The sequence below is a fragment of the Balaenoptera ricei genome, chromosome 17 (genome assembly GCF_028023285.1).
Source record: "Balaenoptera ricei isolate mBalRic1 chromosome 17, mBalRic1.hap2, whole genome shotgun sequence".
Taxonomy (NCBI): Eukaryota; Metazoa; Chordata; class Mammalia; order Artiodactyla; family Balaenopteridae; genus Balaenoptera; species Balaenoptera ricei.
This window is the reverse complement of record NC_082655.1, coordinates 73,399,323-73,426,328: the sequence shown is the minus strand read 5'-3', so window position 1 is coordinate 73,426,328 and position 27,006 is coordinate 73,399,323. Positions and strand designations below refer to the sequence as shown.

Below are 27,006 nucleotides of genomic sequence, written 5' to 3'. Positions count from 1 at the left end.
CTTCAAAGAGCTTTTGGAAAGCTGCATATCACATCTAGTTAACTAGCCTTGTCAGAGGAGGTAGATTTTAAGCCAGGCACTTTGCCACTCCCAAATTTAGGGATTCTAATAATAAAGAACAAAGGAACAATGCATATTGAATAGGCAACTAGCAACCCACTACCGCATACAAGGGAATACCCATGTGCATTCCCTCCCCCCAATTTTTTTAAACAAACGGTGGCACGCTATCCATACTCACATTGCTTTGACTCTATTGGCCACATTGGTTAGATTTTAGTAGGACCAAAACCAAAGGACGAAATCAGGGGCTGATTTCTTTCAATGACAGGCTCTGTCCTACCCCAAATGCTCATAACAATTGCTTCCTGCCCTCCTTGCTGTTCAAAGAGCTGCCTATAGACCAGCAACAGCAATACCACCTGGGAGCTTGCTAGAAATGCAGGATCTCAGGCCCCGCCTCAAATCTACTAAATCGGAATTTGCAATAAATTAACAAGATCCCAGGTAATATGTATGGTCATTTGAGTTTGAGAGGCAGTGCATGCCCTCAGCCCTTGTAAAGTCCCAGCTTAGTGAGATGCAGCCTAGTAATATATTAGGAGCCGTCTCCCAACTCACTGTTAGGGTCTGGAAGTAATTCCATATCCTTAGATGAGTAACCAGGGCCAGTGTGAGCGTCAGGCTGTATACAGTAGTCCCCCGTTATACTCGGGGGATAAATTCCAAGACCCCTAGTGGATGCCTGAAACCACAGATAGACCAAAGCCTTTATACATAGTACTATGTTTTTTCCTATACATACATACCTATGTTAATTAATTTATAAATTAGGCACAGTAAGAGATTAACAACAGCAATAATAAAGTAGAACATTTATAACAATATCTTGTAATAAAATTTGTGTGAATGTAGCCTCCCTCTCTCTCTGTTTCTCTCTCAAAATATCTTACTGTACAAATGTAATGCCTTTTCCATCTTAACTAAGCACTTATCACTCACTGTGGCCATAACTTTTGCAGTTTGAGGCACAACAGTGAAACTAGCCCGAATTCCTTTCTCCTTCTTCACAATTTCACCAATTTGTTCTTACCATGGATCTTAGCCACCTCAGCATATGGCTTGTTTTTCTTCCTAAAGTCAAGAACTTTCACCTTTTCACTTAAAGGAAGCACCTCACCACTTGTCTTTGGCATATCCAAACTGCCAACATCACTACTCGTGCATTTTGGGGCCATTACTAAGTAGAATAAGGATCACTTTAACACAAACGCTGGCCATCTGATAACCAAGTTAGCTACTAAATGACTAACTGGCAGGACATGGTGAACAAAGGGATGATTCACGTCCCAGGCGGGTCAAAGTGGGATGGCGTGAGATTTCACCACGCTACTCAAAACAGGGAGCAACTTAAAACTTATGGATTGTTTATTTCTGGAACTTTCCATGTAATATTTTCAGACTGCAGTTGACTGAGGGTAACTGAAACTGCAGAAAGAGAAACCATGGATGCAGAGGAACTCGTGTCCTTCCTGATCTATTCCTAACTGTGCCATCAGCCAGCATGCTTGGTTATTTTGCCCTAATTTCTTGGGCTGGATTCTTTCCTCGAATCCCCACGCTTCCCTCTCCTCAACTGGAAGGAAGGTGGCTTTCAACCCTAGCTGCCTCTCTCCCTGTTCTGTATCTCCTTTCTCCTGGAGCTGCCTTTGCTTCCAGTCTCCTCCACTCTCCTTAAATGCACTGCACTTGTTTTCCATCCTTACAACCAAGAGCTCTGAGAATGTATCACTACCCCGAAGCTGGATCCTGGCTCGCTTTCCTCTCTTGAATCGGGACAACCTCGGCCAGGGACTAGAGCCAGGATCCCAGCTGACTTTGATTCTCTCCTGAAGTTTCTTTTGGAGCCAGTCCTTCCTCCCCCAGATCCCAGGCAGATTTTTCCTACCCTAAGTTTGTGCCAAGCGTGGATTGTCCCAGCTTGTCCCCTCTGACACAAGGGCCGTTCAACATCACACCCACACGGGACCATGCTGCTGCTGTCAGAAAGGAATTCATTGCTAAGCCCCACCACTGACCTAGCCTTTCGGTCCACTGTCATCACAGCAAGCATTGCTTCTAGGCACCGGGGCCGCTGAAGTCCAGAGGCAGGTGGGCTAGAGGTGGGGAGGCCTGGCAGAATCTAATACTCACAGTCCAGTTGGAGCTTCATGTCGACTCTGATTCTGTGTGAATTTGGACGGATAAAAAGGCCATTAGATTTGAAAAAATGTACACTGCTAACCTTTACAAGAGCAATCTCAGCAGAAAAGTAGGGCCAGAAGCCAAATGGCAGTGAATTAAGGAAGGAATGAAAAGCAGAGGAAAGCAGGCAGCTGATAACAACATTCATTTCAGACGTTCATGGGTAGAAGGAAGAAGCTGTAAGACATAACAGAATCAAGTGACATTTTTGTAAGATAAGGGAGAACTAAACATTTTCGAAGGCAGAAGGAAAAGAGTCTGTGAGAAGGAGATATTGGAGACAATGTCTCAAAAGAGCAAAAGAAAGATCTTTGAAAAATCAAGATAAGAAAAAACATTAGAGAGACGGGAGTGATCCTTTAAAGAGGAAAGACTCCTTATCCTCAGATGCATTAAGAAAGAATGAAGGAATGCATAGAGAAAGAAAATACAGTAAGGTGTGTCTGTGTATATATTGATCAGTTCACTTTAATAGTCTTACGCTCAACAAAGTAATAAGCAAGAATAAGGATTGTGATGAGTTAGATTTGGGACTTCCAAGGGATCAAAAATGTTTATTGTAGGAAAAGTCTGTGGAACAATCTATTAATGTATTCTCCTCATTTGAAGAGATGGGAAACTGTGAATGAAAAGATAAACTGATTTGCCAAGATGGGCTTAGAGGGATCTCGCAGCTGTCAGGATTTGATGCTATGTAGAGGAATTCCTGAAGATCATGAGCGAGACATTAACGCAGAATTTGCCAGGTTCTGGAAATGAAGCTGAGGTCCAGGCTGAGGCTGGGGGTAAGCCTGAGGAGGAAGATGAAGCCACAGTTGAAGCTGAGGAAGTTAAAATTCATTTGTTCTTTTTTTTTTTTTTTTTTTTGGTTGTGTTGGGTCTTCGCTGCTGCGCGCCTGCTTTCTCTAGTTGTGGTGAGAAGGGGCTACTTTTCGTTGTGATGCGCGGTGCATGGGCTTCTCATTGTGGTGGCTTCTCTTGTTGTGGAGCACCAGCCTAGGTGCGCAGGCTTCAGTAGTTGTGGCGCACGGGCTTAGTTGCTCCGCGGCATTTGGGATCTTCCAGGACCAGGGATCGAACCCATGTCCCCTGCACTGGCAGGTGGATTCTCAATCATTGAGCCACCAGGGAAGTCCCAGTTCATTTGTTCTTATTTATAAGGCATGAACACTATAGTTCTGCTCTACTTTGTGACCCAAGAGGAGGAGCAAAGAAAGGAGAAGGAGAAGTGATACAGGGTCGGGCTTGGTTTGGTCCATCAATGAGCAAGAATGGTTGGGAGCCTAGGGCTGTTGGGAGGGCAGCATGAGCCACTTGCCACGCACAGTGCCTTCTCAGTGGAGAAGCTCTAATGAAACCCAAGTCTTCACTGTCTCAGGTCTTGCCCAGTGAATATGGAGACATTCTAAACTATGTCAAAGACGTGGACTTTGTAGACTAATGACGTACACTTGATTCCTGATTCCACTACTAACTAGCTATGTAAACTGAAACTAGTTATTCTGATCCTTCATTTCCTCATCCACAAAAAAAAGATACTACTACTCACCTTACAAATACGTTGTGAAAGTTAAATTCTGGAGAACTTAGCACTAAGTACCTAGTAAATGCTCAAATGTCACCACAAATGGTTACATAGGTCTCTTCTTCTAATGAAATAGCAACATGCACCATAAAATATAAGGAGATATCATCTGTCTTGAAGTATCAGATTATTACCTAGAAATAGCTGTGTAATATATGCCCATTCAGATATTCTCTAGAATTCTCTACAGTGAATAAGATCATTCTCTCAGCTTAGCTCCCATCATGTGGAAAAGTAGAAAACTATCAAACCTGGTAGGGAACATATACTTTTTGTCAGTGATGCTGAGAAAGATGCTTCGAGAACCCTTTTAAGATGCCATATTTTTAAAGCTCATTGAACACTATTCTCTCCCACTGAGTTTATGTGACACCAAAGCTTCTTCCCACACAGTTTCTACTTCTCGAGGCAGAGTAGGGAGACCAGCTTTAACTACCACTGAACCAACCCTTAATGCCTTTCTCCTGGGATGTCCATACAGCAAAACAGTTTCAGTCCGATAACTGGAACAAGAAACCAATAGTCAGAGTTATTGTCAACTATTCTCATTTTTAAACACCTGAAATAGAAGCAGAGGTGCCATTTATTTTCACCCACAACTACAAAAATATCGCCTATTTTTTACTTAGGATTTTTGTGGGTACAGTATGTCTACAAAGACTCTTTTAAAGTATAACTTAGATCTTTAAAGCATCTCGAAATTTCACTGGTTCTTGAAGTAAAATATTTTAATCCAAAAAAGTTAGTTGAAAAAATAGTTTTGAAACTACTTTCTTTCAGTCCGACCCCTCTTACCCAACCCAAATATCCTTTTTGATTAACACTCCAACTCCCAAATTCCCTTTCTGGAATGTGGTTACATGTAAACATCTTGCACTTTGATGGAGGTTGACAATTGGGCCTGAGATATCTACCTTGAAAATGCCAACTGGGGACAACAAAGGTTGCCAAGAGCCAGCTTTGGCATCATGGGAACAGCTGCTCCTATGAGAATCCCACTGACCCCACTGGTAGCACATGGCTCTGTTTGAGATATTTGGATTGCAACAGCTTTGGTGTGGCTTGTACAACTCAGAGCTCATCCCCATCTTCCATAAATCATGCAACTTACTTTTATCAAAGGTAAAGAACCAAGATTGCTGCTTGGGTGGTTCTTTAAGTTTTCCTTCTTGGACCTGGGCAACTGTCTCATTTCTTGAAAGATGAATTTCACAAATTATAGAGAAAGAAAACTCCATCCTTCCACCATCCTACAATGGAATAGATTCTTAAACACATTATTTAAGGACTCTTAGTAACAAAAATGATAGAACCCCTAGAGGTCAACACAGACTCTCTAAGAGTAGATCATAGTGAATTAACCTTGTTGCATTTTCGGTAATGATTGGTAGACTGTGCTTGGATCTAAATACTGGTGCACCTGAATTTCAACAAAACATTTAGCAATCAATTAAACTCCAATAATAATGAATTTGCCTGGACCCTGACAGGCACTAGAATTTGAAAGGAAATATCACAACCTTATAGTTCTGGGATCATTCCAAAGCCATCTTAGGAAAAAACTCTTAGTTTGGGCAATAAGAAAATTGATAACATTAGTGAAAACCGCCTCCTTTCTAATGATTTCAACATATTATAAGGAATAATGATGACTGTTGCTCATTGTAATTGGAAAAGTATCTAGTAAAACTAAAAGTAAAGTCTAAAAACTCCAGATTATTACATACAAGCATCTTGGAACTATTTTATGCTTTTGACTCAAATCTTGTACTTCTCAATCTTTTTAAATGCTTTGGAAAGTTTAAATCATCATTTTAAAAGAACAGAGCATGTGGTGAGCAGTGGGGTGCGTGAACACCTGGGTAGTACTTAATCCCATGTAAGTTTACTATGAAAAAAATCTTGGGACTTCCCTGGTGGCACAGTGGTTAAGAATCCGCCTGCCAATGCAGGGAACACAGGTTCGATCCCTCATCCGGGAAGATCCCACATGCCGCAGAGCAACTAAGCCAGTGTGCCACAACTACTGAGCCTGCACTCTGAAGCCTGCATGCCCTAGAACCCGTGCTCTGCAACAAGAGAAGCCACCGCAATGAGAAGCCCGCGCACCACAACAAAGAGTAGTTCCCGCTCACCGCAACTAGAGAAAGCCCGCGCGCAGCAACGAAGACCCAATACAGCCAAAAATAAATAAATAAATTAATTAATTAATTTAAAAAAAAGAAAAATCTTGAGATTATAGTATAAAGGAGTTTGTAACTGCTTTGCCAAGTAAATGCAGCTTTGGATTGTAGAAGAACTGTATATACAGCAGCAGTAAGGAGAGAGGTCAACATCGTGGGCTACAGAGTCAGAGTGTAACTTCCTACCTAAGTGGTTTGGGGACAAATTGATTAACCTCTGTGCCTCAGTTTTCTCCTTCATAGAATGAAGATGATGATAGAACTTAGGTCTTAAAGATATAAGAGCTTAATGAATCAATGGACCAATAGTGTCCTGCTAAGCCCTGTGCTAAGCACTAGACATCCATTAGCTCAGTAACCCTCACAATAATCAATGAAGTATTTAATATGATCATTTTCCCCATTTTATATATGAGGAAACTGAGGCTCAGAGAGGTCAAATACCTTGCCAAAGGTTGCTCAGATAGTAGTGGCAAAGCCAGTATTTGAACTGAGATCTCTCCAACCACAAAGCTGGACTCTCAACCAGCATAACCATTAACCTTAAGATAAGCACTGGATTCCAGGGACAAGGCTGAAACCCATCCTGAGAACCGGATACACTGGAGCAGCACCGGAAGCAAGAGTTCCCTCTTGTTGATTCCCCAAACATTAAACAGAACTCCCTGAATTCCTCCAAAGAAGATCATTGGTCCCGGGGACCCTGACGTTGTTCTAGAAGTCATGAGAAAAGAGATACAGAGGCTCAGAACCAAGGAGGGTGTAGGAACAGCACACAGGCAAAGTGGCAGTACTCATCACAGAGACCATCGGGAGAGGTCAGGTGGTCCATGACATGGGATCCTCCCCCACCTTGGCCCTGAGTGGAGGATGGGTGATCTGCTGCACAACAGTGAAGTCCGGGCAGATCCTAGGCTGCGCCTCTGCTTCCCTCAAAGGTTCATTAGTTACAAAGGCTGGTGCACTGGTACTGCAGCCAGTTGATCACAACGAACACCCTGGGGCCTTCTCAGAACTAGACCACAGTCTCATTCGGTCTCCTGTCCAAGAAGGGACTTAGGTGGAATTGACTCCACGTACTAATTCAGCCAAGCGGATCACAGCTCCTGCCACATTGTCACTAGGTGGGACTTTCAAATACATCCCTCAAACAAATTAAGAAGCCTGTGAAAACCCCACTTGATTACGGACAAGGAGACTTCCATTTTGCAAAATGTCTCCCCTTAAATTCCACAGATCGTCCAAGCAGAGGAATGCCTGTTTTTCTCTTGGGTTCTCCTAAGATCTGTAAAGTCTATATATCCACATAGAACTCCATCTGCAACAAGGGGCTGAGAAGTCTACGGAGGTTGCATGGCTGTCCCTGGATGGCGGGAGCAGTGTCCACAATCGATAGGGCTCCAGACATTGCCGTTTGTTAATATCCTCTCAACGACTCCCTTACTGACTGAGCCAGTTCCTCAGTGGGAAGCGGGTGGCAGTGGACAGACACGCAGATCTGTATGCCCTGGGGCAGTGCCTGGCTACCTAAGAGGGGGCTCAGAGCACGGCCACTCTGCCATCCACTGCCTTTCAGTGAGTGCTCTGGGGATCTCCGTTCTCAATACGTAAGATTTGGAGATGCACGCCCCACTGTCGGGTTGTGTGGTCCAGTGGCAAGCTGGATTTGAGGGTGTATTGGCAGGAATGTCTCTCCTGAGACACTGAGGGTGCCCACCCTTGACCCTGAGAGGCACAAGAAGAGTCAACATGCTCCAGTAAGCCAAAGAACAGATTCAAAATGAGTCATCAGAACTAGAGGTCTGAGTTGCTAGAGAGTGAAGTCAACAGCTCAAGATGGAAACAGGGACAGAAGATGGAACAGACAAGTTGAGGTGGGTCTGAGTGGGCTTCTGCCCAAGCCCAGCTTTTACTCCAGTTCCCTGGACCTGACTCCATGTAGAGGGCCAGGTATGGAGGGGGCAGATCTCGATGTGACCTGGAATCAGTCCCCATATATGCTCACCCAAGACCCTACCCACCACATTCCAACACCATCACAAAAACAACTCTTTAGCTCCAAGCTACATTTACGTGCATCTCACACATTTACAAATTGACTTTTAGCTTTATGTTTAAGATTGTAAAATGGGTAAAAACTAGAAGACATTTTCCTTAATAGAAACATTTTTCTTCAAATTACCTCGTAACACTCAGGTACTATGACCCTACCAAACTATTTACATGATGCCATTGAAGAATCATCAAGCTTGGCAGTGGACACTTAGAAAGGTCCCAGATATGAGTTACCTAAATAGGCTTATTTGTTTGTTTGTCCTGTTTGAACAATGCGCTTATTCCTCAATGACTTGACACCAGAAATGCACTGAGAACAAGGCTTTCTGCAAGTCAGAGTAACTTGTGTGTCCTCTGTAGATTGCTGAGCTGGCTTGTGCAGAGTGTCTGCATCATAAAAGCATGTCATTAAAAAGCTTATCTTCCTTGGTTGAAGCCAGCAAACCATTTGTTTTCCATTTTGACTGTCTACACAAGTGCTTCTCATACACGTAAGGGCAATAAATCCCCAAAGCCCAAAGTAATGTGGTGCTGTTGCCAGTGTATATTTTTATGGTCATCGTAGAGAAAACAACTTATTTCCATATTCATCGATTCATTTGGAGCCCAGGGTGCCAGTGGGACTCTTAGCAGAGTGAACCAAATGTCTTCAAATAATTTCAGGCTTCACTTGGCATAGGACACTCCCATAAACAGACATAACAAATTCTGGATTCCTGAAGGGTAAGCATGAGCAGCTTGATTAAAAAACAAATAGGTTCAGAATTGCTAGGATTCCAAGGATACTCTCCCTAGAGTCATGCGAATAAATAAGAAGCCAGTCCCTCAGGGGACCTCCTCCCCTGAGGATCCTAAGTTCCCAGACTTTTGTTCTGCTGGGCACACAGGAGAAAACAGACGGACATGGGTGACAGTTGCACGAAGAAGCCCTCCTGGAAGCCATAGAGAAAGAGATGTGTCCACACAGCTCTGTGTGACGAGACTGCCCATCTGCAGCCTGTTCTTCAGTCTCAGAGTTTTTTGTTTTGTTTTGTTTTGTTTTTTTAAGGATTTTTAAATTTTTAATTTATTTATTTATTTATTTATTGGCTGAGTTGGGTCTTTGTTGCTGCACGTGGGCTTTCTCTAGTTGCAGCGGGGGCTACTCTTCATTGTGGCGCACGGGCTTCTCATTGCAGTGGCTTCTCTTGTTGCGGAGCACGGGCTCTAGGTGCGCGGGCTTCAGTAGTTGTGGCACATGGGCTCAGTAGTTGTGGCTCGCGGGCTCTAGAGCGCAGGCTCAGTAGTTGTGGCGCGCGGGCTTAATTGCTCCACGGCATGTGGGATCTTCCCGGACCAGGGGTCGAACCCATGTCCCCTGCATTGGCAGGCGGATTCTTAACCACTGTGCCACCAGGGAAGCCCAGTCTCAGAGATTTTAAATATCTCCCTAGGAAGGAAGGATATGCCTGCTGTCCCATCCAGTACAGAGGGTGAGCCATTGCACAAAGCTGAGCCCACACCCCTTCTAGAAGAGGGAGTCAGAAGGTTCCCAAATTAGTAACCATGTGTCATGTGCCTGGACATTCTGTCATCTGTCATCCTGACATGACAAGAGGGCAGGCTGCATTCAGACTTGCAGTGAGGGTTGGAGCACCAGCATTCCTTATGAAAACCACTGATCACTTCAGTAAAGTGGCTGGAAAATTCTTATTGCATCATATTATTTCTCCTGTCCCCAGTGAAGGAAGCAGCATGTATTCAGGGATACCTGTAGCTACTTTTAATGTACTTCAAATGTTTGGTTTCATGTAAAATCAACCAATAGTTAATTCATAAGTGGAAATAGACTAATATCCCTAAAATCCCTTTTCTTTCTACATGTTTGTGATACATCCATCTGTCTAACATGGTACAATCATTGGCTTGTTCTCGTGTTTATTGCATGACCCAGATGGTATCAAAGTAAAGCAGCAAAAATCTATGGAACTTATCAAGTCAAGACGAAAGCTACTGCTGTGGTGAGCAGAGCTGGCTTTTACGTTGGCTGAGTGACCCGGGAACCCTGTGGGAATTTCAGCGCTGCTAACACGCTGGAATTGTGATATTCATCCACCTTATTTCAGCCATACTGGTTTCCCTGCCCCCACTTTGCTTTGCAATACAGCGCTTCTCATCATTTATTCATTCATAAACATTTAATGAGTACCTTCTTTGTACCAGGCAATGTGTCCGAAATGCAAAGTTGAGTTGACAGAAAGTTCTCTCCAGAGCCTGGTGGTGGAGACAGACATGCAAACAGATTGTATAATCATGTGAAATGTGCCTTCATCGTGGTACATGGGGCCATGCCAAAGTAAGGGAAGGAGCAGACCCTCTTCCTGAAGGAACCAGGTCAGGACTCTCAGAGGATGTGGCCATTCTATCAGCTCTCTCCGAGGGTTCCTGCCTTCAAGGGTCTACTGGGAAGTGCACACATAGCTATGATACAAAACAATGCTGGGAACCGCCATTGGAGATATAAGAACAAAGTGCTGTGACAGTTCAGACTAGAGGCGTATCCACTGGAGAGATCAAAGAAAGTGACATAAACATCAGGACTTAAAGGACGAGCGGGTTTGGGCAAGCAGAGATATGAGAACAGTTTAGGGGTTGGTGGGCAAGCAAAGAATGGGGAATGCCTGAGGAGTTGGAGCACAGGCTTATGGCAGAGAAGAGTGGAGGATAAGCTTTGAAAGCCAGGTTGAAGCAGGATTATAGAGGGCTTGGAGACAGATAAAAAGTGCATGTGTGCTTGGACAGGCAAGAGATTCTTTGTTCTCCACGACCCCAAATTGTGAATTATGATTAAAAAAAGAGTTTATCCCCATCAGAAAACAAACATGTTATAGTAATGCCCACTTTTAAAAACAAAAACAAAAATCCCCATCGACCTCACATCTTTCTCCAGCTGCTATCCCTTTCTCTACTCTCCTTTTAGGCAAAACTCCTTGAAACAATCGTTGACATCCTATTTCCTCCTGAACCCACTCTGATGAGATTTTTGCCCCACGCTCCATCAAAACCACTTCCATCAGGGTCTCCCACTTCCTCCAGTTTACCCAACCCGTTGCTCAGTAACACGGTGCTCGTTGACCTTGACCTATCGGAGGCCTTGGATGCGGCCAGCTGCCCTGGCTTTCTTGTATCTCTGTATCCCTTGGGTCAGTCCCTTTCAGTCTCTTGCTGGTGAGTTAACTTCTCTCCAACCCCTAAATGTAATATGTTCCAGGACTTCATCCCTGGACCCCTTCTCTCCCTTCACTCACTTCCTTAGTGATCTAATCCAGTCACATGGCTTTAAATACTATCTATAGATACACTGATGACCTCCAAAATTATCATCACTCTTTGCCTGGACCATTTCTCAGGGTTGTGTTTTCAGCTAGCAACCCTTAGGGATGAGGTAACTTCTCCCCCATCCCATCCCTGACAAAGAGTAGGCTTGCTTCCTCTTGCTAGAAAAGTAACTCAAAAAAAAAAAAAAAAAAATGACAATCACTATAGAGATTTTTAAAATACTTCCGTGTGATGGGTTTTTAGAGGTAAGATTACTGGGTGAAAGAGTGTAATGTTTTTTGCCAACTTTTTCTTCCAAACGTAGTATATGAGAATATCTATCTGACCATCTTTGCTAACACACACTCACAAAAAAAAAAAAAAGAATGTTGCAAATTTGGTGATAACATAGTTTTCTTGTACTCTTAATGTGCATTTAATTTATGACTGATGCATGACATCATTCCACAGTTTATTAGTTTTCTTTCTTTCTGTATAGCTTAGATATTTATGTTCTTTGCTCATTTTTCTATTGTTTGTCTTTTTTTTTTTTTACTTAGACGAATGCTTTAAGATGGGTGGGATTGGGGGAGGGGGAGGCCTAAGAGGGAGGGGCTATATGTATACATATAGCTAATTCACTTCATTGTACAGCAGAAACTAACACAACATTGTAAAGCAATTATACTCCAATTTTAAAAAAGTAACTCAATATTCCTCTCCTGCAACACAACCCACTATATGTGCAGGGGTCCATCATGGCCCAAGGGGTGTGGGGAATACAGCCAAGAGGTGTGAACCTTGTGCTGGCTTCTGTGCCATGAGCAGTAAAGTCCTTGGTCTCTTGTCCAGCATCCATGAAAGGGTAACAGGCTAACTTGCTAGCTTATGAAGTAGAGTAAAATCCCAAACCCTGCACATTCTTGACATTAGGTAGCTATGCTTCCTTTTATAAGTAACTTAACACCTTAACCCAAATAAATTACATGCAGAAGCTTTCTGCTCACAAGTGTCCAACTTAATGACTTCCATAGGGACAAAGTTCTACACAGAGCAAAGAGGGTCAGTCTCTGCCTGCCTGCCTCCAATAGGGCCGGCTTTGGCCAAGACTTTTTTTTTTCCTCATCTTTCTCTTTTTTTTTTTTTTAACATCTTTATTGGAGTATAATTGCTTTACATTGTTGTGTTAGTTGCTGCTGTATGACAAAGTGAATCAGCTATATGTATACATATATCCCCATATCCCCTCCCTCTTTCATCTCCCTCCCACCCTCCCTATCCCACCCCTCTAGGTGGTCACAAAGCACCAAGCTGATCTCCCTGTGCTATGCAGCTGCATCCCACTAGCTATCTATTTTACATTTGATAGTGTACATATGTCAGTGCTACTCTCTCACTTCGTCCCAGCTTACCCTTCCCACTCCCCATGTCCTCAAGTCCATTCTCTACATCTGCATCTTTATTCCTCTCCTGCCCTTAGGTTCGTCAGAAACAAATATGCTAGCCCATATATATGGCCAAGATTTTTATAAAGTCATTTTGGACTTGAGGAAGAATTGACTAACAAAGAGTTGTTTAGAACCTGTGTTAAATAGAAAAACTTCTGTCATTCCTTCTGGATTCTCTTAAGCTTTAGGGCTTAAATGTTGGTGTGAATGCTGGGAAATTTGGGAAAGTATTGGGGAGTTATTATTGTTAAAGAATCCTTTTGGCTTCCCTCAGACCCCTCAGTTCTCTCACCCTAAGGCTAGGTCTGAAAAAGCTCTTCTCTCTGAGTTCCCTAAATGAGCTTTTCTCACCCATCCACTTCACCTAAAACTGATCCCTTAAGACACTCAGGCTTGTAGAGATGACTCATTTCTTTGACTCGTTTTTACCAAGACCCACAATTAGCAGGACACACAGACAATGGGTTGTTGTCATGCTAGTATCTGCGTGTGTGAAACCTAATCCTGTCAATCCTTGTACAAGGCCTGCAGGCCAAAACAAACCAATCTCATATACAAATCTTACTTGCAAAAACGAATCAATCCCTTCATCAAAAAAAAAAAAAAAAATGGTGTTGGAATCTAGTCTTATGCCATTTACATCCATTTAATATAGTGAAAAAGGTGGAATTTATGCAGTCAGAATTTACAATATGGAGGAGAAAATCATTTAAATGTTACAACTATAGAGATGGATGTTTTTAATGGAAGAGAAAAGAGGTGTCTTTAAAACGAATGACTCAAAACTTTATTTAAAGCAGAAATAATCAGGATTATTATCCTGATATTATTTATTTTATGTGTCTTCACTGTTGGCAAGAATGCATTTTACTCCATTTCTTGGAGATAAGCAGAAAGCCACAGGGACTATTTCAACTCATGTTCTGGGAAACCAAGAACTATACAACAGTCAGCTTCTACAAATAAGTGATTAACGTGATGTCTAGACATGTTCTCATGAGAATAACATTATTAGTTAAACAGTCATTTGGTTAATCATGATAGCAAAAGTAATTTTGGGAATAAATATTTTATTAGTATGCCAATCAATAAAGCAAAAGTAAAAGGATATACTTTAATTAATTCATTTGTTATAATATTGAGATTATGCCTGACAAATTCTGTTTGAAGGCCTGGACAATGACCTAATGTTTCTAATATGGCATGTCTTTATCTTACTGTTTCCGGTTAATGGTATTGCATATTTCAATTACTTAGCCAAAATTCCTTTCTTTACATCTCTCAAGATATTATTAAGATCCATTAGTAAACAATTGGAGATGACAAATTTTCTGTTGCTATGCATTCCTCTGTTCTTTAAAAACTGGGTGTTCTCACGTTTCATTAATAAAAAATAATTCACTGAATAGGGAAGGATAGTGTGGCATCACTATAACTAAGAGCCTGATCTTACTTTCTATTTGTCAGAAGACTCATTTGGGGGCTTCCCTGTGGAGGCAGTGGCTGAGAATCCGCCTGCCAATGCAGGGGACACGGGTTCGAGCCCTGGTCCGGGAGGATCCCACATGCCGCAGAGCAACTAGGCCCATGAGCCACAACTACTGAGCCTGAACTCTGTAGCCCACGAGCCACAGCTACTGAGGCCCGTGTGCCTAGAGCCCGTGCTCTGCAACAAGAGAAGCCACCGCAATGAGAAGCCCACGCACCGCAACGAAGGGTGACCCCGGCTCACCACAACTAGAGAAAAGCCCACGCGCAGCAACGAAGACCCGATGCAGCCATAAATAAATAAATAAACAAATTTATTAAAAAAAAAAAAAAAGACTCATTTGGAAAAAGAGAAATAAATCTATCGATGAATTATCTTCAGTACAATCTTTTCAGAAGCACAGTTAACCCAATAATTTTAAAATAATCCATGGTCCTGAAACACAGGGAAGAAATACAAAATAAATAAAACTTAAGTAAAAACATTTTTTTGAAAAATTTATTTGAAAAATTATTCAGTTGAGTTTGCTCCTTTTGCCTTTATAAAAGTACATATATAATCATCTTCTTATGCAGTCTTTCTAACTTGCTCAGTGTCTCATCCTAACCCCAAACCTCTCCCTAAATTTCAACTGCACTTACTCAAATGATGGAATCAGGACTAAATAACTTGCATTTGTTCTTCAGTGTTAGCCATCTGGTCAACCCCTTTTTTGTTTAGCCTGGAAGGAAACTTGTATTAGAATCATTAAAAAGTTTCTTGCAAAAAAATAAGTTTTTATTTTGTATTAAAAAGAGTCCCTAGAGGTTGCTTAGATTTGTTCCTTTAAATGTATAAATATGTAACAAAGCAATTTATGGAACAGTCATTAGCAGTTACTATTTTCCAGGTGTCTTGTAACAGCTGGAAGGCAAACCAGAGAAGGATGGGGTAGACTTCATTTTCAAGTTAAAATCTCTCTATCAGGATGGGATTTTTTTCAACCCCATCAAATTAACTCTACATATTGATGTATGAAAACAGTGTTTTAGCATTGAGTTCACTGAGTTTGCTCTCAAGGACCCTTCTCATCAATCCTCTGGCCTTTCTTCCAGTAAATGCCAATGAACCAACCAGTAAATGCCGATGGACCCAGCATACCAAATGGAATGAGCTAATGTTAGAAGACACCAAAATATGTTCCCTGCCAAAGAGGCTAATAATGTGCTAATATACAGTTTAGACACCATTATCATCTCAAAAGTTATCAAAGAAGACAAAATAATAATTTATTCTACTTCAAATCAGCATAAAGGTGTAAATAGATTTTTTTGTGGAGATGTATAGTCTATTAGGAAAGTAGAAAAATAATATTCATTGTAGTATTGAGCTATCGTGCAGGCCTTAGCTTTATACTAGAAAAGTCCTACAGCACTCAATCAAAACAGTTTGCTTATCTTTCACCTACTTAGATGGAAGAATAATGATTTGTGAGATTTAACTTACCTGAGTTTGCTGTAGGGGAAAAATTATTGGACTACGTAAGCTATCAAGCATCTGTGGCCTAATTATTCAATAAGCAACGTCCAAGGTAAACAATGCAGCATCTAAATGTTGATCTGTAACAAAAGTAACAAAACTAGTTCAGAAATTTTTCTACTGTAACATGATTCATCCATTCTTCTACTACCCTTCTCCTTGCAAAGTGAGTAGAAGAGACCCAAAGTATCCGCCATCCTACTCACACTGCATACAAAGAAACTCTTGATTTGTTTGGCTGTCACTTGGTCTAGCTCTTTAGGGTTCAAAAGATATCTGATCTGCCTGTTTCTATCACTAGGACTCATGTCAGCTGAACTCATTGCACTGCTCTTCAAGCAAAAGGGTCATCTTCAAAGTCAATTCTCCACAGTAGGTCATATTCATCTAATGAGGCACATAAAGGAATCCAAAGTAGAACACATGTATTAAAAGGAATGAACAAGATAATCCATGGGAGCATAAGGAGAAAATATTACTCCTATTTCTTTCTTTCTATCTATCTATCTGTCTATCTATCTATTTTCTAAGAACCTAAGAAAAACCAGCCTTTAACAATATCTAACGTGTGGCTTGACTCTGGTAGCCTCACCATGACTACACGTTAGGACTTCATGTGTTACTAAAGTACTAGCAATATCCCATGAGGGAACAGGAGTCCCCCTGTATGATGTGGCTGCAGAAGAACTCAAAGTAATATTGTTCTCTTGGGTAGGTCCTGCTCCAGAAGAGCACAGCCAGCTCTCTTCAGAAGGCTTTACCCCTGGACTATGGGCGCACATACACATCCCTGCCCTTGAAACCAAGCAGGACCCTGTGAGGCCCCCTTGGGTACAAAAGCCTTTTCGTGTCCCTGTTTCTTAGTAGGAAAAAGGTTTCAGTCTCTTAAACATTCCCTGAGTTCCAAAGGAGAGATTCAAATAGTTACTAATTAGGGAAGGGAGGGGATGCAGAAACAAAGGAGGCGCAGTCAAGAAAGAAGAACAATATATCTGGTGTTTGTGGCTGGCAGTGTATAATTAACAAAACAATTTAGTATTCAAATAGAATCTACATTCTCAGAGCATTTTCCACAATTAAGTAAATGATTGGTATTTAATTTACAGTGAACATATTTTGATTCCCTTTGTGGTAATTAAACATTAAAATAGTTGTAGTAATAATGAGTAATAATAATGCTACAAATTGCTCTACAAATAGTCAAAACTTAAAAATAGATGTTCTGAATAATCTGTGGTGATTTTACAATATAAGAACTGTAAATCCCAAATCAAACTCTAAGTGAAATATCTGCAATTTTTTCCCCATTTCTGTGTACTACTTTAGAAAGCTATTAAACCTAAGTAGAAATGAAAAGGTTCTTTAAAATCACGGCTATTATTTTAAAACATTTAAATAGCATTTAAGATTTTTTGCTATTATGAATTCATAGATGATAATACTGTGTATTCTTTATCTATTGGTTACCTAGGCTTTTTAATTATGGACATCTGTCCTAGATTTTTAAGATTTTTTTTTCTCCTTTGCAGTTGGTTGGTTTTGTGTATGCCTGTTATGTGATCAGTATTTTCATGGAAGAAGAGGACACCTGTAAGTATCATTCTACCTACCTGTGGGTTTATTTTATCTGAGATATAGCTTCCAAAACTTATCATTACAGGACCATGAAATCTTTTATATTTGGAATTTTAAATGATTAAAATCAGCATAGTAAAGTTACACTCAAACATTTACAAACTATACTGCACACAAACAAGATGGCACTAAGTATTGAAACTCTCAAACCAAGTCGTGTGGGAGCATGCTCAGAGACAGGGACACCTACCGATGGCTGTCGTATCATTTTAGTAACTTTTCATCAGGGACCTAAACGTTTCTCTGAGTAGAAAATTGGGGTTGTTTTATCCATCACCAATTGTAAGTATGCTGGCTGCAGAATTTTGAAATCTGACTGATAGCAATAACATCAATACAATAACACAGTCTACCAAGATCTACACATACATAAACTACTCTGAGAAAACTAAACATGACAACCTTCAATGCAAGATGTAAAAAAAAAGAGAGAGAGATGCTGAAAAAGAATTAATGGAATGATAAAAAGCTAAGTGGTCACATTTTAGCAGAACACTAAAAACAAAAAAGACATATTACCCAAAGTTATGTGGGTAGAGATTTAGCAACATAGGTTAACGAGTGGCATTTATGGAGCGCCTGCTAATGTCTAAGGCACTTCTTGGCACCACTCCATTATGGGCTCATGTAATACCAAAGAAAATTTTAATTAAAAAAATAAATAAATTATTAGATAAACAAATCATACCCAACCATCCCAGGGATTTGGTTATACCGCTGCAGATACTCTCTGGGTTACAAAGTTGACTCTTTAAAAAATGAGGATAAGTGTCTAGCTAGCCATTACAACTTCTTTCTAGAACACAACTCCAAAAGGGTCTGATGAGTGCTTGCTACCAAACAGGTACAGTGCATGGTGTATGAACTGGAATCCAGTTAACAATGACGATTTATTTAACCAACTGGAAGAAATATTAGACCTTGAGATTAAACTCATCAGGCAGTGAAAACACGCAGACGTACCACATCATCTCTTTTCTGCTTGCTTGGGGCTTTGTTTTGTTTTGTTTTGTTGTTTAATGCTAGATGAGCTGGAGAGTCTCTGACATTTCAAAAGTGCTGTTGTAATGACAATACTTTTGACTATGAGGTTAACTTCAAAAAGTACATTTTCAGGTGTTCCATTAGTAGTTCCACAATTTGACAAAGTTCATGTACAGAAAATCAGCAGCATGCTTCCAACTCACAGCTAAGAGAGCGGGACAGCCAAAGAACAACCGGTTGAACAAGAACAATTTTAACTGGAATTGAAAACTAAAAAAAATTATTAGAATTGGTGCTGAATAAATACTTCCCCAAAAATGATACACTGATTGCTAAATCCCAGCTGAATACCTTATAAAGTACTTTTGAGTAGGTACCAAAATGGTCCTCTTTCTTCTCCTCACTGAACTGATTAGAGGTTCTCAAATGATGCTAATGCTTCATCCCCGCCTTATTGTGTGAGGACAGGTAGATTAATCAATAATCTTCTTTTATCTAGTAGAATAAATATATAAAGGGCTTTTCCCTGAAGCTTGTGATTTTAAGCAAAACTTGGAAATGCAAAATGTCATGCAAAATAAAAGGCTCATCTAAATTGGGTAAAAGATTTTTGACCTTCTATCAGCCTTTTTTAGAGAAATAATGTCAGTGTATATGGATCAGATTGCTACTGGCAGATATCGTAGTTTTATTGATTTTAGAGTCTTTAGCTTAAGTTTCTCTATAGAAACCTCTGAATCAGCTATTCTAATGCCCATCAAACCAACATTGAAGCACCTGCTAGAAGCCTATTCTATTAATGGTTTAATTGTACTGTTTGTTATTAGGGCCCTACATTAAGTTCCCAAGAGACCTCTGTATAAAGTAGTTATATTACCATCAATTCAAATAATACTTAGAGCCAAAAGGGTCTTGGGTGCTCAAAACAAAGGAAACATGCCCTAGACCAACCTGACATGATAATCGGCAGGGAGCAAGGTGACAGTAGAAAGCAATCACAAACCTTTTAGTCTGATAGTTCTCAAGTGAGGGTAATTTTATATTTTTTATTGAAGGAAGTAGGAATCAAAGTGCAATTTTAATTAAATTGTCCTAGAGTCTTCAGAAGGCAGATGTGAGCAAAAAGAAATGTCTGAAACCAATTGCAATGATCTCATAGACTAGTACAATTTGTGCCAACACTTAGGTTTCGGGTGCAACAATGAACTGCCCTTACCAACCCACAGTCGAGAAGACGTGTCCTTTGAATTGTGTTTCCAAAATTTAAACATAAAATAAGAAAACAATACTGGTAGCCTTCCAATTTATCTAAGTATGCTTCTGGAAAGCTTCTTCTGAAAGGTAACTGCAAGTAGATAACGTAATGTCACAGTATTTTGGCAGACAATATATCATTTATCATTTTGATTTCTATTCTAACTAATGAAAATCTCTGCCTTATTCAAAATGCAAAGTTAAGCCTTTCTTGGACTGAAAGCTGTCAGCCAGCCTTAAAAATTAATAACTACCCGCTTCTCTCCTCTGCACTGCTTAAGTGGTTCTATGGGCGTAACATTTCAGCTGATGGACATTTCTGAAGGGTAATAAATGCTTGAGGAAACATTTATTTCCAGCCACCCATCTTCTTAGTTACCTTTCAGCCTCTTTAGCCATTTCCTATAAAGACTATGATTGCAGGTCAAAGACAATGAAATAAAAAGCTCACAAAAGCAAGAGTACTGCTAGGTAGGGTCAATACTTTTCATCATTCATTCTAATGAAAAAGCCTATTTATATCTGTTTCATTTTTTATTTCTTTTTTTAAAATCTATCAATCTCTGTGAACACTTTTGTGAGACCAGGATATTTGGAACCTGTAGTCGTAAAAATATATCAACATAGAGAATGGACTTGAGGACACGGGGAGGGGGAAGGGTAAGCTGGGACGAAGTGAGAGAGTAGCATGGACATATATACATTACCAAATGTAAAATACATAGCTAGTGGGAAGCAGCCGCATAGCACAGAGAGATCAGCTCGGTGCTTTGTGTCCACCTAGAGGGGTGGGATAGGGAGGGTGGGAGGGAGACACAAGAGGGAGGAGATATGGGGATATATGTTTAGCTGATTCACTTTGTTATACAGCAGAAACTAACACATCACTGTAAAGCAATTATACTCCAATAAAGATGTTAAAAAAAAAAATTAAAAATAACCATAAAAAAAAAGTCAACATCTTGTGTGTGAACCATCTACTGCTGAAATGAACTTGTGGGCTTGTTAGTGCCTTGTCAGATTTACTAAAAAGAACGTTTTTAATTCAAGGAAGTGTGGAGGGGAGGCAAAAAATGCTGAAAAATGTATTAATTTGTATAAATATTGCCAGGCTTTTTCAGAGGAGCTCTTGCTAGCACTACCTCTTCTGCTATGAGGTTGCACACTGCGAATGGGACGTCTGTCGGGCTCACAAGGCCAGCCTGGGCTGTCTATGTTGATTGGCAGGAGAAATGTACATCGAAAATCCTAAGCACTAGTTTTTGAAAAGAACATGAACTCCCCAGATGTGGGTTCAGCATTTTACATGGAAAATCTCAAAATAGCTCTTTATACAACCGTCTGACCCCTGGAGGCCCAGCCTCAAGACGGAAGAAAGAGCCCTGAGTCAGCAACAGAGACATCAGTGGTTTCATGAATGGGGGATCTTACACATCTGAAGCAGAAAGGGACCTGGAGCGACACCCCACTGTCAGGTTGGCTCATTGGTTACCAGGGAAAACAGCAGAAAAGCACACCCCTCACTGCCCCTTTGATAAACTAACATAGTGGAGACATTTTGATATAAAGATTAGAACAATTACTAACAGGGGTCCGGGGCAAGTACATAGGCATTTACTGATTAGGCTGTATGATTAAGAGGGAAGGTCAGTCGTGTGGGTAGGGTGTAGGTGAAGCAGGGACTGGTCCAGCAGGGGATGTACAGAGAGCCAGAGAACAGCCATCTTGGGTGGCCTGACCATACAAGGGTAGAGGGACAGGAGAAATTTGTGAGAGTCAAGGATGGAGAAATACATGAGACCCAGTTAAGGATGATCCCGTGGTCACAGTCAATATTTCAAAGGAGTCATAGTACTGGTCCAATAAGCCATGAAGAATCTACTGGTTCTCAGAGAGTATAAATTTCTTTTGGTAACAATCTGGTGAGTTGCAGCTATCCTCACCACAGCTTAGATTTAGAGCCTGAAGCATGTCCCCATAACTCTGCCAAATAGCTACAAAATTACTGCCTAACCTTTCTACTAGAATACAAAATCTCTGCGGTCAGAATCTTTATGTTCCCAGATATAACTCTAGAGCCTAGAAAATGCCTTGCACATAGCATCTAATAAAAAAAGTGATTGTTGAGGGAACTCCCTGGCGGTCCAGTGGTTAGGACTCAGTGCCCTCACTGCCAGGGGCCCAGATTCGATCCCCGGTTGGGGAACTAAGATCCTGCAATCCTGCAAGCCATGCCTCGTGGCCAAAAATAAAATAATAAAAATATTTTTTAAATGATTGTTGAGTTTATTTTATTAAGTAAATTCTCTTGGCCCAGCAACTCATTTTTCAAAATGGATTTCAAAACTACAAGGTTCTCAAATTTAATGAAGTGTTAGGATTATGTTCAGAATTTAGTGAGATGCTCGGTACATTTACAATTTTTTTCTTCCAGTTTCATTGAGATATAATTGACATACAGTACTGTATAAGTTTAAGGTGTACAGCATAATGATTTGACTTAAATACATCATGAAATGATTACCACAAAAAGTTTAGTGACCATCCATCATCGCATGTAGAAACAAAATAAAAGAAAAAAATAGTTTTCCTTGTGATGAGAACTCTTAGAATTTATTCTCTTAACTTTTGTATAAAACATACAGCAGTGTTAATTATATTAATCATGTTGTTATTACACCCTTAGTATTTATTATATTTATCTTATAACTAGAAGTTTGTACCTTTTGACCACCTTCATCCAACTTACAAATATTTATGTTTAACAAATGGAGGTCCTGCATCTCTTTAGCATAATCAGATGGATTTTTAGTAATTTTGAAGGTCAAGATATAGGGAGATGGGGACTTCCCTGGCAGTCCAGTGGTTAGGACTTCGCCTTCCAATGCAGGGGGTGTGGGTTAGATCCCTGATCGGGGAGCTAGGATCCCACATGCCTCGGGGCCAAAAAGCCAAAATGTAAAACAGATGCAATATTGTAACAAATTCAATAAAGACTTTAAAAATGGTCCACATCAAAAAATCTTTAAAAAGAAAAAAAGATATAGGGAGATGGAGTAAACCTCCACTATACCACATTAGAGCAAGAGCTTGAGTTTATGGACTCCTGGACAAGACATCAGGGAGGCAACAGAGACTTGGAAGATAGATGCACCATAGAGTGAACTCAAATGCAAAATACGGCCAAGGGGACAGACGTACGGTCAAAAAGTTGGGACCAACAGGGTGGAGACCTAAGCCAGCCCCACACATGGGAAGGTCAGGCCGCACAGAATAGGGTTCTAACTACAGTGCTCTGGTTCAGAGAGGATTCCAGTCCTGGGCTGGTTAACAAGACAGTCTGTCTCCGTAATGGATGTGTTAATTAACTCCATGGTGGGCATCCTTTGTTTTTCCGGCACACAGCTGGGCTGCGTCTCCCAGGCTCCCTGCAGTTAGGTGTCCCATGACATTGAGTTCCAGATCATGGAATGTGAGCCGAAGGAACACGCCCACTTCCAGCCCTAACACCCACGTCACTTCCACATGTGGTTCTCCATGCTCTTCCCGTTTCTGCCTGTTGGATACAGACCAGCATAGAAGCTTTGGAAGCCACATGTTTAAAATGATGGAGCCACAGTGTTGAATAAATGTTGAAATAAATATTCAAATTTATTTCTCCAACAAATAAGCATCTCAAGCAATTTGAGTTTGCTGTATGTTAAGGGATTTTCAGCTGGGAAGCAGGACCTCAATTCCAAGGGGAGTCTCACTTTCCACTGATGGATTTTCAGAGCTTTTTGAAATAGTTGGTGGAATAAGAGGAGATCTCATTCCATACCCTTCAAATGTGATTAATTCAGCAGTCCACAGCATCAGGACCCAGATGACGTTAGATTTGAGTAGACACAAGACTTTACTCCGATTAAGAGTCTCTTTCTGCTTGGTTTTATACTCACTAACCCTTTAAAACATTTTAATGTCTTCCCACATGACTCAGATGCTTTGTTGACATTACACTGACTTCTTTCAACCATAGCTCCTGATGGAATTCTGTGTTCTTTCTATATTCCAGGTAGGTTGCCAATTCTTGTAGATATTTAAATGCTTGATTGGATTCAGCATTTCTCCCAAATCTCTTCTTGTCTGAGGTCATTGACCTGTCCGGATCCAAAAGTATAGTCCGGTTCCAGCATATTATTGATTAATTTTAGGGCTTTAAACAAGCTTAAATAGCTAAATAGCTAATCCTGTATTGATTTGATTCATTCATTCAAGAAACAGTTATTGAAAGACTTCTGTGTATTAGACCCACAAGGATACAGAAATGAATAAGACTTGGTCCCTTTCCCAGGAGACCTTACATTCTAATAGGTGAGCAAGGCATGTAAATCATTATGGAAGAGTAAAGTGCAGATAATGGCCTGTATAAAGTGAATCAGAAGCACAAAAAAGATAAGCAGAGGTTAACTGTGTGTCAGGGCACCAGGCATGGCTGCTCAGAGCACGAGCACATGGTCTTATATGAAGAATATTACATCATGAGGAAGGGAACAAAGGCAATGCATTTTAAATACTGGCAAAAGTGTGTCAAAAAAGCTTGGGAAAACCATGGGATACTCAGCAAGTGATGAGTAGTGGGGTATGTTCAGTTCACTAAGTGAACAGCGGGGTCAGTCTTTGAGGGACCTTGGATTCTGTCTTAACACCAGTGAGCCCCAACCTATTTTATATCTTGGCACTTATAGAGAAAGATAACATTTATAAGGCACTCTGTGATAAATAAATTACTTTTTCCGAGCAATAAATGACCACCCCAAAGGGCTAGCTACCCCAAGTCTGGCTCAGCAAGTGTGTATGTGCACACGCACGCCCTACTCAGGTCTCTCCAGCTGGGATACTCTGCTAGATGACGTGCAATCAATGAATGGATTTAATCTTGGGAAGAATATGATCAGATTCAATTTTCTTTGAACAGTAATTCATAGAAAGAGAAAAGAATTTATAAAACAATCTCAGAAGAAATGGCATTTTTGCGATGGGGTCTGTCCTAGAAATGGGAAAAACAAAAGTAATAATAGAGCCTATTTTAAAAAAAGAAAAAAGAATATTCAAAGGGGAAATGTTCAAAATTGTAGGAGCAGACAGTAAAAGTGAATTATAGAGAGACTTCAAAGTCAACAAGTATTTGTCACTTGATTTATCGGGCAAAGTAGAACATTAGCCAGATTTAAATGAGAATGATAAAAATATATTAGGGGAAAATTGGATGACTGAGAAAAAATGTATTACATAAGGGAAAAATTATATCTGTTTAGACAGATTCTTAGAACAGTTTTTAGCCCTTACCTTTTTAAGCAATATTTTTCCTCTCAGCCATTCCATTCTGCTTTATTGACCCCAAAGAGATTTTAGAAATTCATTATGCCATTATTTAAATATTATCTACTCTTAGAAAATTTTAAAGTGGGAAGAAACTGTCAGCACTGATTATGGGAACATCTGCTTCCAGAGATCTGGACCCATGAGAGAAACAAAAGCTGGAAATGCAGCCAAATAAAAATGAAAAGGGAGCTCCAAAAATAGAAAAGGGAGGTGTTTTCAGAATTTTTTAAAATCTTGTTTTCTCTAGAATAAAATGTTCCTCTGAATGAGCCCAGCAGTAGTGACACAAAGCCACCAGTGATTCTGAGCAGATAGTAATTGAAAAATTACAAAAACTCTGAAAGAGACTTCAGGAAAGCCAAATTGTAGTTGATAAGCAGCCGTTCCACCCAATTACTGATGCAGATTAACCAAAGGGTTAATAGTATGTCTACAACAGGAAAATAGCACAATTTGCGTCGCTTTAAAAAAGCTGAGTAACTTTAAAGGGAATAGAAAATACACTGTTAAAGATGAAAATGCAAATAAGAAAGAAAAAAAAAGAGAACCTAGCTCCTTTCTTTCTGAATATGAGAAAATCAAAACTAAAAAGTGTATGTGTGTATTGAGGAAGTAGGATGGTAGGAGCTGGTATGTCAGAGGCATCTTTATAAAGGTGATACAACTCTAGCAACTAAGAGTGAGGAAAGAAGCCACGGTGGCAGATGCTTTCTTATCAAAGGACCCTGTAGGGACACTATAACCAGGTTCCCCCTTGCAAGAGTCAAAGACAAAATACTAGAGACGGTCCATGGGATCCTTACAGAATAACTAGAATCAGTGCATCCCTGCATCTAAAGGAATAACACTGAAAGCATTAGGAAAAAGTCACTCTGTGCACTTTGCATAAAAGGGATATATTACCTACAAAGAATCCCACGGAGTGACTTGAAATGCCAAGAAAAAAAGAGAGAGATCTTCCCTCAGTATTTGTGCTACTGTGGGGGGAAAGGACTAGAGAATAAAAACAATGCCAGTTAAAAGCTAAAAAAAATGGTGATCAAGAGTGTCACGTGTGCAGACTTCCCTGGTGGCGCAGTCGTTGAGAATCTGCCTGCCAATGCAGGGGACACGGGTTCAAGCCCTGGTCCACGAAGATCCCACATGCCGCGGAGCAACTAAGCCCATGCGCCAACAACTACTGAGCCCCCGAGCCACAACTACTGAAGCCCACGCGCCTAGAGCCCGTGCTCCACAAGAGAAGCCACTGCAGTGAGAAGCCCGCGAACCACAATGAAGAGTAGCCCCCGCTCGCCGCAAGTAGAGAAAGCCCGCGCAGCAACAAAGACCCAACGCAGCCAAAAAAAAAAAAAAAAAGGTGTCCCGTGTGCACTCAGGCGGGTCACGGGTGCACTGGGCGGGTCACATGGGCTGGACACGTGCTCAGGGAGTGCCCAGCACCAGCCCTGGACAGAGGGAGAGCCACAATCCCACGTGACCCTGAACTCTGAAAATTCTGCCTCCCTTGAGCTTTACTTTCTTCCTTGCCATGTCCTTATACGTGGAAGCTTAATTTTCCAGAATAAAAAACACTCAGAGATGGTGAAACCTCAGCCTTCAAAACGTGATGGACTAATCAATCCTCCCTCCTCCAGACTAGCTACTCTTTCCAAATATGAGAAAATCAGACTAGACGCGAGCTCAATACAAGTTCCCCAAGGACAGATGCTCTTGTGGGGAAGGGGGGAATAGAATGCTGGAATTCTCACAAACCATTGTTATCCTAAGCTAAACAAAGGTTTTGAAATTTTGGGAATCAGTAGTTGATGGGAATGTGTCATCGGAATAAGATAAATGTGTGAATAAATCAATAGCAGCCTGCGGTCTGCTGCACGCGCTCCGCGGCTTTTATCTCACCTGGGGCGTCCGCACCCTGGCAGGCAGTCATTGTCTTCATTGTACAGACGAGTA

The 27,006-nt window shown here is 40.8% G+C and overlaps 1 protein-coding gene across 3 annotated transcripts in view; it reads left to right on the top strand.

Annotated features, from left to right (window-relative positions):
- Positions 1-27,006, top strand: part of NKAIN3 (sodium/potassium transporting ATPase interacting 3) — a 516,979-nt gene that overhangs the window by 463,301 nt on the left and 26,672 nt on the right. For all 3 annotated transcript variants that reach the window (XR_009498413.1, XM_059901560.1, XM_059901558.1), the window contains exon 5: positions 17,349-17,409. Coding sequence is in view for 2 of the 3 variants with exons in the window: in XM_059901560.1 (XP_059757543.1) it covers positions 17,349-17,409 (61 nt within the window). In the remaining variant the exon portion in view is untranslated. The remainder of the gene's footprint in view (positions 1-17,348; positions 17,410-27,006) is intronic.